Source organism: Eleutherodactylus coqui, unplaced genomic scaffold (genome assembly GCF_035609145.1).
Source record: "Eleutherodactylus coqui strain aEleCoq1 unplaced genomic scaffold, aEleCoq1.hap1 HAP1_SCAFFOLD_158, whole genome shotgun sequence".
In the NCBI taxonomy this organism is placed as follows: Eukaryota; Metazoa; Chordata; class Amphibia; order Anura; family Eleutherodactylidae; genus Eleutherodactylus; species Eleutherodactylus coqui.
This window is the reverse complement of record NW_027102022.1, coordinates 161,772-175,791: the sequence shown is the minus strand read 5'-3', so window position 1 is coordinate 175,791 and position 14,020 is coordinate 161,772. Positions and strand designations below refer to the sequence as shown.

Here is a 14,020-nt window from a genome sequence, read left to right as displayed (position 1 = left end):
CTCCTCATAGACTGTAAGCTCTTTTGTCCCCCCTATTCCCTCACCATAGACTGTAAGCTCTTGTGCCCCCCTATTCCCTCCCCATAGACTGTAAGCTCTTGTATCCCCCCTATTCCCTCCCCATAGACTGTAAGCTCTTGTGCCCCCCTATTCCCTCTCCATAGACATTAAGCTCTTGTGCCCCCCTATTCCCTCCCCATAGACTGTAAGCTCTTGTGCCCCCCTATTCCCTCCTCATAGACAGTAAGCTCTTGTGTCCCCCCTATTTCCTCCTCATAGACTGTAAGCTCTTGTGTCCCCCCTATTCCCTCCCCATAGACTGTAAGCTCTTGTGCCCCCCTATTCCCTCCTCATAGACTGTAAGCTCTTGTGTCCCCCTATTCCCTCCCCATAGACTGTAAGCTCTTGTGCCCCCCTATTCCCTCCCCAGACTGTAAGCTCTTGTATCCCCCCTATTCCCTCCCCATAGACTGTAAGCTCTTGTGCCCCCCTATTCCCTCCTCATAGACTGTAAGCTTTTGTGTCCCCCTATTCCCTCCTCATAGACTGTAAGCTCTTGTGTTCCCCCTATTTCCTCCCCATAGACTGTAAGCTCTTGTGTCCCCCCTATTCCCTCCCCATAGACTGTAAGCTTTTGTGTCCCCCTATTCCCTCCCCATACACTGTAAGCTCGTGTCCCCCCTATTCCCTCCTCATGGACTGTAAGCTCTTGTGTCCCCCCTATTCCCTCCCCATAGACTGTAAGCTTTTGTGTCCTCCTATTCCCTCCCCATAGACTGTAAGCTCGTGTCCCCCCTATTCCCTCCCCATAGACTGTAAGCTCTTGTGTCCCCCCTATTCCCTCCTCATAGACTGTAAGCTCTTGTGTCCCCCCTATTTCCTCCTCATAGACTGTAAGCTCTTGTGTCCCCCCTATTTCCTCCTCATAGACTGTAAGCTCTTGTGTCCCCCCTATTCCCTCCCCATAGACTGTAAGCTCTTGTGTCCCTCCTATTCCCTCCTCATAGACTGTAAGCTCTTGTGTCCCCCCTATTCCCTCCTCATAGACTGTAAGCTCTTGTGTCCCCCCTATTCCCTCCCCATAGACTATAAGCTCTTGTGTCCCCCCTATTCCCTCCTCATAAACTGTAAGCTCTTGTGTCCCCCCTATTCCCTCCCCATAAACTGTAAGCTCTTGTGTCCCCCCTATTCCCTCCCCATAGACTGTAAGCTCTTGTGTCCCCCCTATTCCCTCCCCATAGACTGTAAGCTCTTGTGTCCCCCCTATTCTCTCCTCATAGACTGTAAGCTCTTGTGTCCCCCTATTCCCTCCTCATAGACTGTAAGCTCTTGTGTCCCCCCTATTCCCTCCCCATAGACTGTAAGCTCTTGTGTCCCCCTTTTCCCTCCCCAGACTGTAAGCTCTTGTGTCCCCCTTTTCCTTCCCCATAGACTGTAAGCTCGTGTCCCTCCTATTCCCTCCTCATAGACTGTAAGCTCTTGTGTCCCCTATTCCCTCCTCATAGACTGTAAGCTCTTGTGTCCCCCTATTTCCCCCTCATAGACTGTAAGCTCTTGTGTCCCCCCTATTCCCTCCTCATAGACTGTAAGCTCTTGTGTCCCCCCTATTCCCTCCTCAGACTGTAAGCTCGTGTCCCTCCTATTCCCTCCTCATAGACTGTAAGCTCTTGTGCCCCCCCTATTCCCTCCCCATAGACTGTAAGCTCGTGTCCCCCCTATTCCCTCCCCATAGACTGTAAGCTCTTGTGTCCCCCCTATTCCCTCTCCATAGACTGTAAGCTTTTGTGTCCCCCTATTCCCTCCTCATAGACTGTAAGCTCTTGTGTTCCCCCTATTTCCTCCCCATAGACTGTAAGCTCTTGTGTCCCCCCTATTCCCTCCCCATAGACTGTAAGCTTTTGTGTCCCCCTGTTCCCTCCCCATAGACTGTAAGCTCTTGTGTCCCCCCTATTCCCTCCTCATAGACTGTAAGCTCTTGTGTTCCCCCTATTTCTTCCCCATAGACTGTAAGCTCCTGTGTCCCTCCTATTCCCTCCTCAGACTGTAAGCTCGTGTCCCCCCTATTCCCTCCCCATAGACTGTAAGCTCTTGTGTTCCTCCTCATAGACTGTAGCTCTTGTGTCCCCCTATTCCCTCCTCATAGACTGTAAGCTCTTGTGTCCCCCCTATTCCCTCCTCATAGACTGTAAGCTCTTGTGTCCCCCCTATTCCCTCCTCATAGACTGTAAGCTCTTGTGTCCCCCTATTTCCTCCTCATAGACTGTAAGCTCTTGTGTCCCCCCTATTTCCTCCACATAGACTGTAAGCTCTTGTGTCCCCCTATTTCCTCCTCATAGACTGTAAGCTCTTGTGTCCCCCCTATTCCCTCCTCATAGACTGTAAGCTCTTGTGTCCCCCCCTATTCCCTCCCCATAGACTGTAAGCTCTAGTGTCCCCCTTTTCCCTCCCCATAGACTGTAAGCTCTTGTGTCCCCCTTTTCCCTCCCCATAGACTGTAAGCTCTTGTGTCCCCCCTATTCCTTCCCCATAGACTGTAAGCTCTTGTGTCCCCCCTATTTCCCCCTCATAGACTGCAAGCTCTTGTGTCCCCCCTATTCCTTCCCCATAGACTGTAAGCTCTTGTGTCCCCCTATTTCCTCCCCATAGACTGTAAGCTCTTGTATCCCCCCTATTCCTTCCCATAGACTGTAAGCTCTTGTGTCCCCCCTATTTCCCCCTCATAGACTGTAAGCTCTTGTGTCCCTCCTATTCCCTCCTCATAGACTGTAAGCTCTTGTATCCCCCCTATTCCCTCCCCATAGACTGTAAGCTCTTGTGTCCCCCCTATTTCCTCCTCATAGACTGTAAGCTCTTGTGTCCCCCCTATTCCCTCCCCATAGACTGTAAGCTCTTGTGTCCCCCCTATTTCCTCCCCTATAGACTGTAAGCTCTTGTGTCCCCCCTATTCCCTCCCCATAGATTGTAAGCTCTTGTGCCCCCCTATTCCCTCCCCATAGACTGTAAGCTCTTGTGCCCCCCTATTCCCTCCCCATAGACTGTAAGCTCTTGTGTCCCCCCTATTGCCTCCCCATAGATTGTAAGCTCTTGTGTGTCCCCTATTCCCTCCCCATAGACTGTAAGCTCTTGTGTTCCCCCCTATTCCCCCCTCATAGACTGTAAGCTCTTGTGTCCCCCTATTCCCTCCTCATAGACTGTAAGCTCTTGTGTCCTCCCTACTTCCTCCTCATAGACTGTAAGCTCTTGTATCCCCCCTATTCCCCCCTCATAGACTGTAAGCTCTTGTGTCCCCCTATTCCCTCCCCATAGACTGTAAGCTCTTGTATCCCCCCTATTCCCTCCCCATAGACTGTAAGCTCGTGTCCCCTCTATTGCCTCCCCATAGACTGTAAGCTCTTGTGTGTCCCCTATTCCCTCCCCATAGACTGTAAGCTCTTGTGTCTCTCCTATTCCCTCCTCATAGACTGTAAGCTCTTGTGTTCCCCCTATTTCCTCCTCATAGACTGTAAGCTCTTGTGTCCCCCCTATTCCCTCCCCATAGACTGTAAGCTCTTGTGTCCCCCCTATTCCCTCCTCATAGACTGTAAGCTCGTGTCCCCCTATTCCCTCCTCATAGACTGTAAGCTCTTGTGTCCCCCTATTCCCTCCCCCTAGACTGTAAGCTCTTGTGTCCCCCCCTATTCCCTCCCTATAGACTGTAAGCTCTTGTGTCCCCCCTATTTCCTCCTCATAGACAGTAAGCTCTTGTGTCCCCCCTATTTCCTCCTCATAGACTGTAAGCTCTTGTATCCCCCCTATTCCCTCCCCATAGACTGTAAGCTCTTGTGCCCCCCTATTCCCTCCCCATAGACTGTAAGCTCTTGTGCCCCCCTATTCCCTCCCCATAGACTGTAAGCTCTTGTGCCCCCCTATTCCCTCCCCATAGACTGTAAGCTCGTGTCCCCCCTATTCTCTCCCCATAGACTGCAAGCTTTTGTGTCCCCCCTATTCCCTCCCCATAGACTGTAAGCTCTTGTGTCTCCCCTATTCCCTCCTCATAGACTGTAAGCTCTTGTGTCTCCCCTATTCCCTCCCCATAGACTGTAAGCTCTTGTGTCCCCCTATTTCCTCCTCAGACTATTTTGTCCACACCCTTCCCTCTTTCTTCATAGACTGTAAGTTGATGTTCCCTGTAAGGTCTGCCATCTGCATTGGTGGCCCTTACTTTATTCTAGTACTTGAGGAGGGGCCGAGCGGATACTGACCTCAGCATAGCTTCTCCTGCATGTGTAGCAGCAGCCGGAGGCCGCTGACCGTGTGAGAGAAGCCATATTTTTCGCCTCCTGCACCAGTTGCAGCCATTACCCATCCGGCCCGTTGCATCGCAGTTGTTTACGCGCTAACCGTTGTGGGCAGTATGGCCGGCCTGCGAGAGGCACAGACAGGGAGGAAGGCGGCTGGTAGATAGGGGTAGTGCTCCTTGGCTGGGAGGAAGGCGGCTGGGAGGAAGGCGGCTGGGAGGAAGGCGGCTGGGAGGAAGGCGGCTGGGAGGAAGGCGGCTGGGAGGAAGGCGGCTGGGAGGAAGGCGGCTGGGAGGAAGGCGGCTGGTAGATAGGGGTAGTGCTCCTTGGCTGGGAGGAAGGCGGCTGGTAGATAGGGGTAGTGCTCCTTGGCTGGGAGGAAGGCGGCTGGTAGATAGGGGTAGTGCTCCTTGGCTGGGAGGAAGGCGGCTGGTAGATAGGGGTAGTGCTCCTTGGCTGGGAGGAAGGCGGCTGGTAGATAGGGGTAGTGCTCCTTGGCTGGGAGGAAGGCGGCTGGTAGATAGGGGTAGTGCTCCTTGGCTGGGAGGAAGGCGGCTGGTAGATAGGGGTAGTGCTCCTTGGCTGGGAGGAAGGCGGCTGGTAGATAGGGGTAGTGCTCCTTGGCTGGGAGGAAGGCGGCTGGTAGATAGGGGTAGTGCTCCTTGGCTGGGAGGAAGGCGGCTGGTAGATAGGGGTAGTGCTCCTTGGCTGGGAGGAAGGCGGCTGGTAGATAGGGGTAGTGCTCCTTGGCTGGGAGGAAGGCGGCTGGTAGATAGGGGTAGTGCTCCTTGGCTGGGAGGAAGGCGGCTGGTAGATAGGGGTAGTGCTCCTTGGCTGGGAGGAAGGCGGCTGGTAGATAGGGGTAGTGCTCCTTGGCTGGGAGGAAGGCGGCTGGTAGATAGGGGTAGTGCTCCTTGGCTGGGAGGAAGGCGGCTGGTAGATAGGGGTAGTGCTCCTTGGCTGGGAGGAAGGCGGCTGGTAGATAGGGGTAGTGCTCCTTGGCTGGGAGGAAGGCGGCTGGTAGATAGGGGTAGTGCTCCTTGGCTGGGAGGAAGGCGGCTGGTAGATAGGGGTAGTGCTCCTTGGCTGGGAGGAAGGCGGCTGGTAGATAGGGGTAGTGCTCCTTGGCTGGGAGGAAGGCGGCTGGTAGATAGGGGTAGTGCTCCTTGGCTGGGAGGAAGGCGGCTGGTAGATAGGGGTAGTGCTCCTTGGCTGGGAGGAAGGCGGCTGGTAGATAGGGGTAGTGCTCCTTGGCTGGGAGGAAGGCGGCTGGTAGATAGGGGTAGTGCTCCTTGGCTGGGAGGAAGGCGGCTGGTAGATAGGGGTAGTGCTCCTTGGCTGGGAGGAAGGCGGCTGGTAGATAGGGGTAGTGCTCCTTGGCTGGGAGGAAGGCGGCTGGTAGATAGGGGTAGTGCTCCTTGGCTGGGAGGAAGGCGGCTGGTAGATAGGGGTAGTGCTCCTTGGCTGGGAGGAAGGCGGCTGGTAGATAGGGGTAGTGCTCCTTGGCTGGGAGGAAGGCGGCTGGTAGATAGGGGTAGTGCTCCTTGGCTGGGAGGAAGGCGGCTGGTAGATAGGGGTAGTGCTCCTTGGCTGGGAGGAAGGCGGCTGGTAGATAGGGGTAGTGCTCCTTGGCTGGGAGGAAGGCGGCTGGTAGATAGGGGTAGTGCTCCTTGGCTGGGAGGAAGGCGGCTGGTAGATAGGGGTAGTGCTCCTTGGCTGGGAGGAAGGCGGCTGGTAGATAGGGGTAGTGCTCCTTGGCTGGGAGGAAGGCGGCTGGTAGATAGGGGTAGTGCTCCTTGGCTGGGAGGAAGGCGGCTGGTAGATAGGGGTAGTGCTCCTTGGCTGGGAGGAAGGCGGCTGGTAGATAGGGGTAGTGCTCCTTGGCTGGGAGGAAGGCGGCTGGTAGATAGGGGTAGTGCTCCTTGGCTGGGAGGAAGGCGGCTGGTAGATAGGGGTAGTGCTCCTTGGCTGGGAGGAAGGCGGCTGGTAGATAGGGGTAGTGCTCCTTGGCTGGGAGGAAGGCGGCTGGTAGATAGGGGTAGTGCTCCTTGGCTGGGAGGAAGGCGGCTGGTAGATAGGGGTAGTGCTCCTTGGCTGGGAGGAAGGCGGCTGGTAGATAGGGGTAGTGCTCCTTGGCTGGGAGGAAGGGGGCTGGTAGATAGGGGTAGTGCTCCTTGGCTGGGAGGAAGGGGGCTGGTAGATAGGGGTAGTGCTCCTTGGCTGGGAGGAAGGGGGCTGGTAGATAGGGGTAGTGCTCCTTGGCTGGGAGGAAGGCGGCTGGTAGATAGGGGTAGTGCTCCTTGGCTGGGAGGAAGGCGGCTGGTAGATAGGGGTAGTGCTCCTTGGCTGGGAGGAAGGTGGCTGGTAGATAGGGGTAGTGCTCCTTGGCTGGGAGGAAGGCGGCTGGTAGATAGGGGTAGTGCTCCTTGGCTGGGAGGAAGGCGGCTGGTAGATAGGGGTAGTGCTCCTTGGCTGGGAGGAAGGGGCTGGTAGATAGGGGTAGTGGTCCATGGCTGGGAGGAAGGGGCCGGCCTGCGTGACGTTCTGCGTATACGGGAATGACGACCGCACATTTACTATAGACTGTTAATGGAGAAGGGCGCAGCTTAGAGCCAGGAGATGCCACCACCAGGTTACTGGTTGTCCAGGAGGGCCAGCCTCTCCCCCATTTATATAGAAGAGTGATCAAAAAGGGCTCCCTACCCCCAAAAATAAAGGTAACGGAATGTAGAACAAGCACACCTAATAAGACCGAGGGATGCTGCTCACAGGGCGCGGCTGGGACTCTCGGCGCCCTCCCGCGCCGCGTTGGAAGGCGATGCACTTTCCCTAGAGTGGCGCAGGTTAGTCTTACTCTCATGTCCGCCCGGTAGAGGCAGCGGTTCGGCTTTCCGTTTTATACGCCCATCTCGGCCCAGTCACTGAAGTCTACGCTCAGTGAGAGCTGCGTTTGTCCTGGATAGCCACGCCTGCCTCCCCACTAGCCACACCCCCATCGCAGGATAGGCGGGGCATAACCTAATGTTACAATGTTGGCACAGGCCAACACCAAGGTGTGCCACAAAAAGCATTGCCAATGCTGGCGGCGGGTGGTATGGTTGGGGCATCCTCCTCCAGTGGGGTAAGTGGGCAGCGGCGGTTACTTACCGGCATCGACCCCCCGGAGGACTCACAACATCCACCACACAGAAGATTTCAAATAATTCTCTTTATACAAGAAAAAGTCTACAATTAAAAACCGGCCCCCCGGGTGTCCCCACGTGCGCACCGCCCCTGAAAAAAAGGGGTGGGGGTATTGAGTCAGTCCAGTCTGTCTGCATCTGGGTGGGGGGCACGGGGGCGCGTCGTCACCACAGTCTGTGCTGGTGGAGATTCCGACTCAGGACTGAGCGGACATCAGCCGTGAACCTGCAAGAGAGAACAGAGTCAGATCGCCAACTGGTGGCCCCCGGGGCCCCCCGAGATCACAGCCCACCTACCGCAGGGCGTCCAGCATGGGGAGCAGGTTTAGCAGAGCCGTGTCGCTGGGATCACTGAACCAGGACTTGATCGGAATTGCATTATCTACGGGAGAGATGTTAGTTACAACTGATAGAAGGGGCGGGATCAGACCAGGGGGGCGGGCTCAGGGGACAGCGAGACAACTGAGGGGGGCTCAGTGGGTAGCAGGAGTCATAGCGTAACAATAGAAGTGGACTCTGTGGGTAGCAGTATGCACTGTCAGAGGAAAGCTCCGTGCATAGCAGGAGGCATGTGAGAACAGGGGTGGGCTCAGGGGGTAGCAGTACACAATGAGACATCAGAGAAGGCTCAGTGGGTAGGAGGAGGCATGTGAGAACAGGGGTGGGCTCAGGGGGTAGCAGTACACAATGAGACAGAGAAGGCTCAGTGGGTAGGAAGAGGCATGCAATTACAGGGGTGGGCTCAGGGGGTAGCAGTACACAATGAGACATCAGAGAAGGCTCAGTGAGTACGAAGAGGCATGTGAGAACAGGGGTGGGCTCAGGAGGTAGCAGTACACAATGAGACATCGGAGAGGGCTCAGTGGGTAGGAAGAGGCATGTGAGAACAGGGGTGGGCTCAGGGGGGAAGCCGTACACAATGAGACATCAGAGAAGGCTCAGTGGGTAGGAGGAGGCATGTGAGAACAGGGGAGGGCTCAGGGGGGAAGCAGTACACAATGAGACATCAGAGAAGGCTCAGTGGGTAGGAGGAAGCATGTGAGAACAGGGGTGGGCTCAGGGGGGGAAGCAGTACACAATGAGACATCAGAGAAGGCTCAGTGAGTACGAAGAGGCATGTGAGAACAGGGGTGGGCTCAGGGGGGAAGCAGTACACAATGAGACATCAGAGAAGGCTCAGTGGGTAGGAGGAGGCATGCGAGAACAGGGGTGGGCTCAGGGGGGGGGGTAGCAGTACACAATGAGACATCAGAGAAGGCTCAGTGGGTATGAAGAGGCATGTGAGAACAGGGGTGGGCTCAGGGGGGGGGGGGGAGCAGTACACAATGAGACAGAGAAGGCTCAGTGGGTAGGAAGAGGCATGCAATAACAGGGGCCGGCTCAGGAGGTAGCAGTACACAGTGAGACATCAGAGAAGGCTCAGTGGGTAGGAGGAGGCACGCAAAAACAGGGGCGGGCTCAGGAGGTAGCAGTACACAATGAGACATCAGAGAAGGCTCAGTGGGTAGGAAGAGGCATGCAAGAACAGGGGCGGGCTCAGGGGGGAAGCAGTACACAACGAGGCATCAGAGAAAGCTCAGTGGGTAGGAAGAGGCATGTGAGAACAGGGATGGGCTCAGGGGGGGGGGGAGCAGTACACAATGAGACATCAGAGAAGGCTCAGTGGGTAGGAAGAGGCATGCAATAACAGGGGCCGGCTCAGGAGGTAGCAGTACACAATGAGACATCAGAGAAGGCTCAGTGGGTAGGAGGAGGCATGCAAGAACAGGGGCGGGCTCAGGAGGTAGCAGTACACAATGAGACATCAGAAGGCTCAGTGGGTAGGAAGAGGCATGTGAGAACAGGGGTGGGCTCAGGGGAGGGAAGCAGTACACAATGAGACATCAGAGAAGGCTCAGTGGGTAGGAGGAGGCATGCAAGAACAGGGGCGGGCTCAGGAGGTAGCAGTACACAATGAGACATCAGAGTAGGCTCAGTGGGTAGGAAGAGGCATGTGAGAACGGGTGGGCTCAGGGGGGGGGGGAGCAGTACACAATGAGACATCAGAGAAGGCTCAGTGGGTAGGAGGAGGCACGCAAGAACAGGGGCGGGCTCAGGAGGTAGCAGTACACAATGAGACATCAGAGAAGGCTCAGTGGGTAGGAAGGGGCATGCGAGAACAGGGGCGGGCTCAGGGGGGAAGCAGTACACAACGAGGCATCAGAGAAAGCTCAGTGGGTAGGAAGCGGCATGTGAGAACAGGGGTGGGCTCAGGGGGGAAGCAGTACACAATAAGACATCAGAGAAGGCTCAGTGGGTAGGAAGAGGCATGTGAGAATAGGGTGGGCTCAGGAGGTAGCAGTACACAATGAGACATCAGAGAAGGCTCAGTGGGTAGGAAGAGGCGTGTGAGAACAGGGGTGGGCTCAGGGGGGAAGCAGTACACAATGAGACATCAGAGAAGGCTCAGTGGGTAGGAGGAGGCATGTGAGAACAGGGGTGGGCTCAGGGGGGAAGCAGTACACAATGAGACATCAGAGAAGGCTCAGTGGGTAGGAGGAAGCATGTGAGAACAGGGGTGGGCTCAGGGGGGAAGCAGTACACAATGAGACATCAGAGAAGGCTCAGTGAGTACGAAGAGGCATGTGAGAACAGGGGTGGGCTCAGGAGGTAGCAGTACACAATGAGACATCGTAGAGGGCTCAGTGGGTAGGAAGAGGCATGTGAGAACGGGTGGGCTCAGGGGGGAAGCAGTACACAATGAGACATCAGAGAAGGCTCAGTGGGTAGGAGGAGGCATGTGAGAACAGGGGTGGGCTCAGGGGGGAAGCAGTACACAATGAGACATCAAAGAAGGCTCAGTGGGTAGGAGGAGGCATGTGAGAACAGGGGTGGGCTCAGGGGGGAAGCAGTACACAATGAGACATCAGAGAAGGCTCAGTGGGTAGGAAGAGACGTGAGAACAGGGGTGGGCTCAGGGGGGGAAGCAGTACACAATGAGACATCAGAGAAGGCTCAGTGGGTAGAAAGAGGCATGTGAGAACCGGGGTGGGCTCAGGGGGGGGGGGAGCAGTACACAATGAGACATCAGAGAAGGCTCAGTGGGTAGGAAGAGGCATGCAATAACAGGGGCCGGCTCAGGAGGTAGCAGTACACAATGAGACATCAGAGAAGGCTCAGTGGGTAGGAGGAGGCATGCAAGAACAGGGGCGGGCTCAGGAGGTAGCAGTACACAATAAGACATCAGAGAAGGCTCAGTGGGTAGGAAGAGGCATGTGAGAACCGGGGTGGGCTCAGGGGGGGGGGAGCAGTACACAATGAGACATCAGAGAAGGCTCAGTGGGTAGGAGGAGGCATGTGAGAACAGGGGTGGGCTCAGGGGGGAAGCAGTACACAATGAGACATCAAAGAAGGCTCAGTGGGTAGGAAGAGGCATGTGAGAACCGGGGTGGGCTCAGGGGGGGGGGAGCAGTACACAATGAGACATCAGAGAAGGCTCAGTGGGTAGGAGGAGGCATGTGAGAACAGGGGCGGGCTCAGGGGGGAAGCAGTACACAACGAGGCATCAGAGAAAGCTCAGTGGGTAGGAAGAGGCATGTGAGAACAGGGGTGGGCTCAGGGGGGAAGCAGTACACAATAAGACATCAGAGAAGGCTCAGTGGGTAGGAAGAGGCATGTGAGAACAGGGTGGGCTCAGGAGGTAGCAGTACACAATAAGACATCAGAGAAGGCTCAGTGGGTAGGAAGAGGCATGTGAGAACCGGGGTGGGCTCAGGGGGGGGGGGAGCAGTACACAATGAGACATCAGAGAAGGCTCAGTGGGTAGGAGGAGGCATGTGAGAACAGGGGTGGGCTCAGGGGGGAAGCAGTACACAATGAGACATCAAAGAAGGCTCAGTGGGTAGGAGGAGGCATGTGAGAACAGGGGTGGGCTCAGGGGGGAAGCAGTACACAATGAGACATCAGAGAAGGCTCAGTGGGTAGGAGGAAGCATGTGAGAACAGGGGTGGGCTCAGGGGGGAAGCAGTACACAATGAGACATCAGAGAAGGCTCAGTGGGTAGGAAGAGGCATGTGAGAACAGGGGTGGGCTCAGGGGGGGGGAGCAGTACACAATGAGACATCAGAGAAGGCTCAGTGGGTAGGAAGAGGCATGCAATAACAGGGGACGGCTCAGGAGGTAGCAGTACACAATGAGACATCAGAGAAGGCTCAGTGGGTAGGAGGCGGCATGCAAGAACAGGGGCGGGCTCAGGAGGTAGCAGTACACAATGACACATCAGAGAAGGCTCAGTGGGTAGGAGGAGGCACGCAAGAACAGGGAAGGCTCAGGGGGTAGTAGTACACAATAAGACATCGGAGAGGGCGTAGTAGGTAGTAAGAGGCCTGTGAGAACAGGTAGGCTCAGGAGGTAGCAGTACACAGTGAGACATCTGAGAAGGCTCAGTGGGTAGAAAGAGGCCTGTGAGAACAGGGGCTGGCTCAGGGGGGAAGCAGTACACAATGAGACATCTGAGAAGGCTCAGTGGCTAGGAAGAGGCAAGTGAGAATAGGGGATGGCTCAAAAGACAGTAGTACACAATTATACATCTTAGAGGGCTCAGTGGGTAGGAAGAGGTATGTGAGAACAGGTGCAGGTCAAGAGATCGTAGTACACAATTATACATCTGAGAGTGCTCAGTGGGTAGGAAGAAGCATGTGAGAACAGGGGTGGGTTCAGTGTGTAGCAGTACACAGTGAGACATCAGAGAGAGCTCAGTGGGTAGGAAGGGCATGTGCGAACAGGGGCAGGCTCAGTGGGCAGTAGTACACAATGAGACATTGAGAAGGCTCAGTAGGTAGGAAGAGGTATGCAAGAACAGGGATGGGCTCAGGAGGTAGTAGTACACAATGAGACATCTTAGAAGCCTCAGTGGGTAGGAAGAAGCATGTGAGAACAGGGGTGGGCTTAGGGGGTAAGCAGTACACAATGAGACATCTGAGAGGGCTCAGTGGGTAGGAAGAGGCATGTAGGAACAGGGGCATGCTCAGTGGGTAGTAGTACACAATGAGACATCTGAGAAGGCTCAGTGGGTAGAAAGATGCCTGTGAGAACAGGGTGGGCTCAGGGGGGAAGCAGTATACAATGAAACATCTGAGAGGGCTCAGTGGGAAGGAGGCGGCATGTGAGAACAGGGGCTGGCTCAAGAGGTAGTAGGTCACAATTATACATCTGAGAGGGCTCAGTGGGTAGGAAGAAGCATGTGAGGACAGGGGTGGTCTCAGGAGGTAACAGTACACAGTGAGACATCTGAGAAGACTCAGTGGGTAGGAAGAGGTATGTAAGAGCAAGGGTGCGCTCAGGGTGTAGCAGTACACAGCGAGACATCTGAGAGAGCTCAGTGGGTATGAAGGGGCATTAGCGAACAGGGGCTGGCTCAGTGGGTAGTAGTACACAATGAGACGTTGGAGAGGTCTCAGTGGGTAGGAAGAGGCCTGTGAGAACGGGTGGGCTTAGTGTGTAGCAGAAGGTGTGACGAAGCAAGAGAAGTTGGCTCAGTGGGTAGCAGTACCTGGATGACTTCGGTAGGCTCCCGGAGAGTTGTCCAGGATGACCACACTGGAGAGGTCGCTGTGCACCACGGAGAGGTCTTTAATATAACTGCCCAGTTCCAGAGTGCAGTGCTGAGGAGAGACAGAGCAGTTACCACTCCTCACCACCAGGGGACTGCTGCGCTCACAGTCATACAGCACCGAGGGGGAAGGACCAGCTTAATGGGGTCTTCCCACAGCTTAAAATTACTTCACCACCACTCTGTGCTGCTTAATTTCTGCTGAGCAGGACATGTGACTGCTGCAGCCAATCACTGACCACAGCAGTACCCCCCCCCCCCCCCCCCCCCTGACTGCCGAGGTCTCCACTGGTCGGGGGTCCTGTCATTTAGGGACCTCAGGACCCCCCTGACCAGCACCCTGTGAAGGGGGGATACTTGTTATAGGACAATCCCTTTAAGTGATGAGAAACGAGGTGGTCAGACTTGTGGGGTCCCAGGGGAGAAGACCCCCCCTGCAAGGTCGGCGACTCTCCACTGTAGGCGGGGGCGCTGTGGCTCACCTGTCGGTAGAAGCGCCTCCTCAGGACGCCTCTGTTGTTGTCCAGTTTATCGGCCACGGCGGATCCGTAGATCTCCATGCTGGCCGTGAAGACCACCAGCTCGTACCACTGACTGACCTGTCGGAAGACATCACCATCAGTGCGGGGGAGGGGAAGCAGCCGCCATATTGGCTGATGGCTCATTACTCACCACTTCCAGGAAGAAGTCGACGTGCGGCCGTTTATGTACAAAGAATCTGACCGGGTGTTTATCTATAACGACCTATGGAGAAGAGAAGGCGGGTTGAGTACGTGCATAGTTGCGGAGCGGGCCTGTGGCAGGGGCGCTAGGCGGCACAACACTCACCTTCAGTATAAATCAGGGGGGGTGCCCGGACGGACCGTCGGCCGTAATACTCCATCAGTGGTGAGAGCTGGATCACGGTCTCATCCAAGTCCAGGACCAGCACCTTCCTCTTCACCTGGTCTGGGACAGAGCCGGTCCGGTCA

The 14,020-nt window shown here is 55.8% G+C and overlaps 2 protein-coding genes across 2 annotated transcripts in view; both read right to left on the bottom strand.

Annotated features, from left to right (window-relative positions):
* Positions 1-4,368: 4,368 nt before the first annotated feature.
* On the bottom strand, positions 4,369-7,430 carry LOC136594661 (uncharacterized). The gene is given in 4 exon segments (XM_066588683.1): positions 4,369-4,901; positions 4,987-5,012; positions 5,014-5,867; positions 7,425-7,430. Coding segments are annotated over 4 exon segments (1,419 nt in total).
* A 40-nt stretch (positions 7,431-7,470) lies between these two features.
* The window catches only part of CTDNEP1 (CTD nuclear envelope phosphatase 1), a 14,696-nt gene continuing 8,146 nt past the window's right edge, over positions 7,471-14,020 (bottom strand). The window contains exons 2-6 of the mRNA XM_066588681.1: positions 13,722-13,793; positions 13,532-13,648; positions 12,990-13,101; positions 7,757-7,841; positions 7,471-7,685 (exon numbers count right to left, since the gene is read on the bottom strand). Of these exons, the coding sequence (XP_066444778.1) occupies positions 7,625-7,685; positions 7,757-7,841; positions 12,990-13,101; positions 13,532-13,648; positions 13,722-13,793 (447 nt within the window). The 3' untranslated portion in view covers positions 7,471-7,624. The remainder of the gene's footprint in view (positions 7,686-7,756; positions 7,842-12,989; positions 13,102-13,531; positions 13,649-13,721; positions 13,794-14,020) is intronic.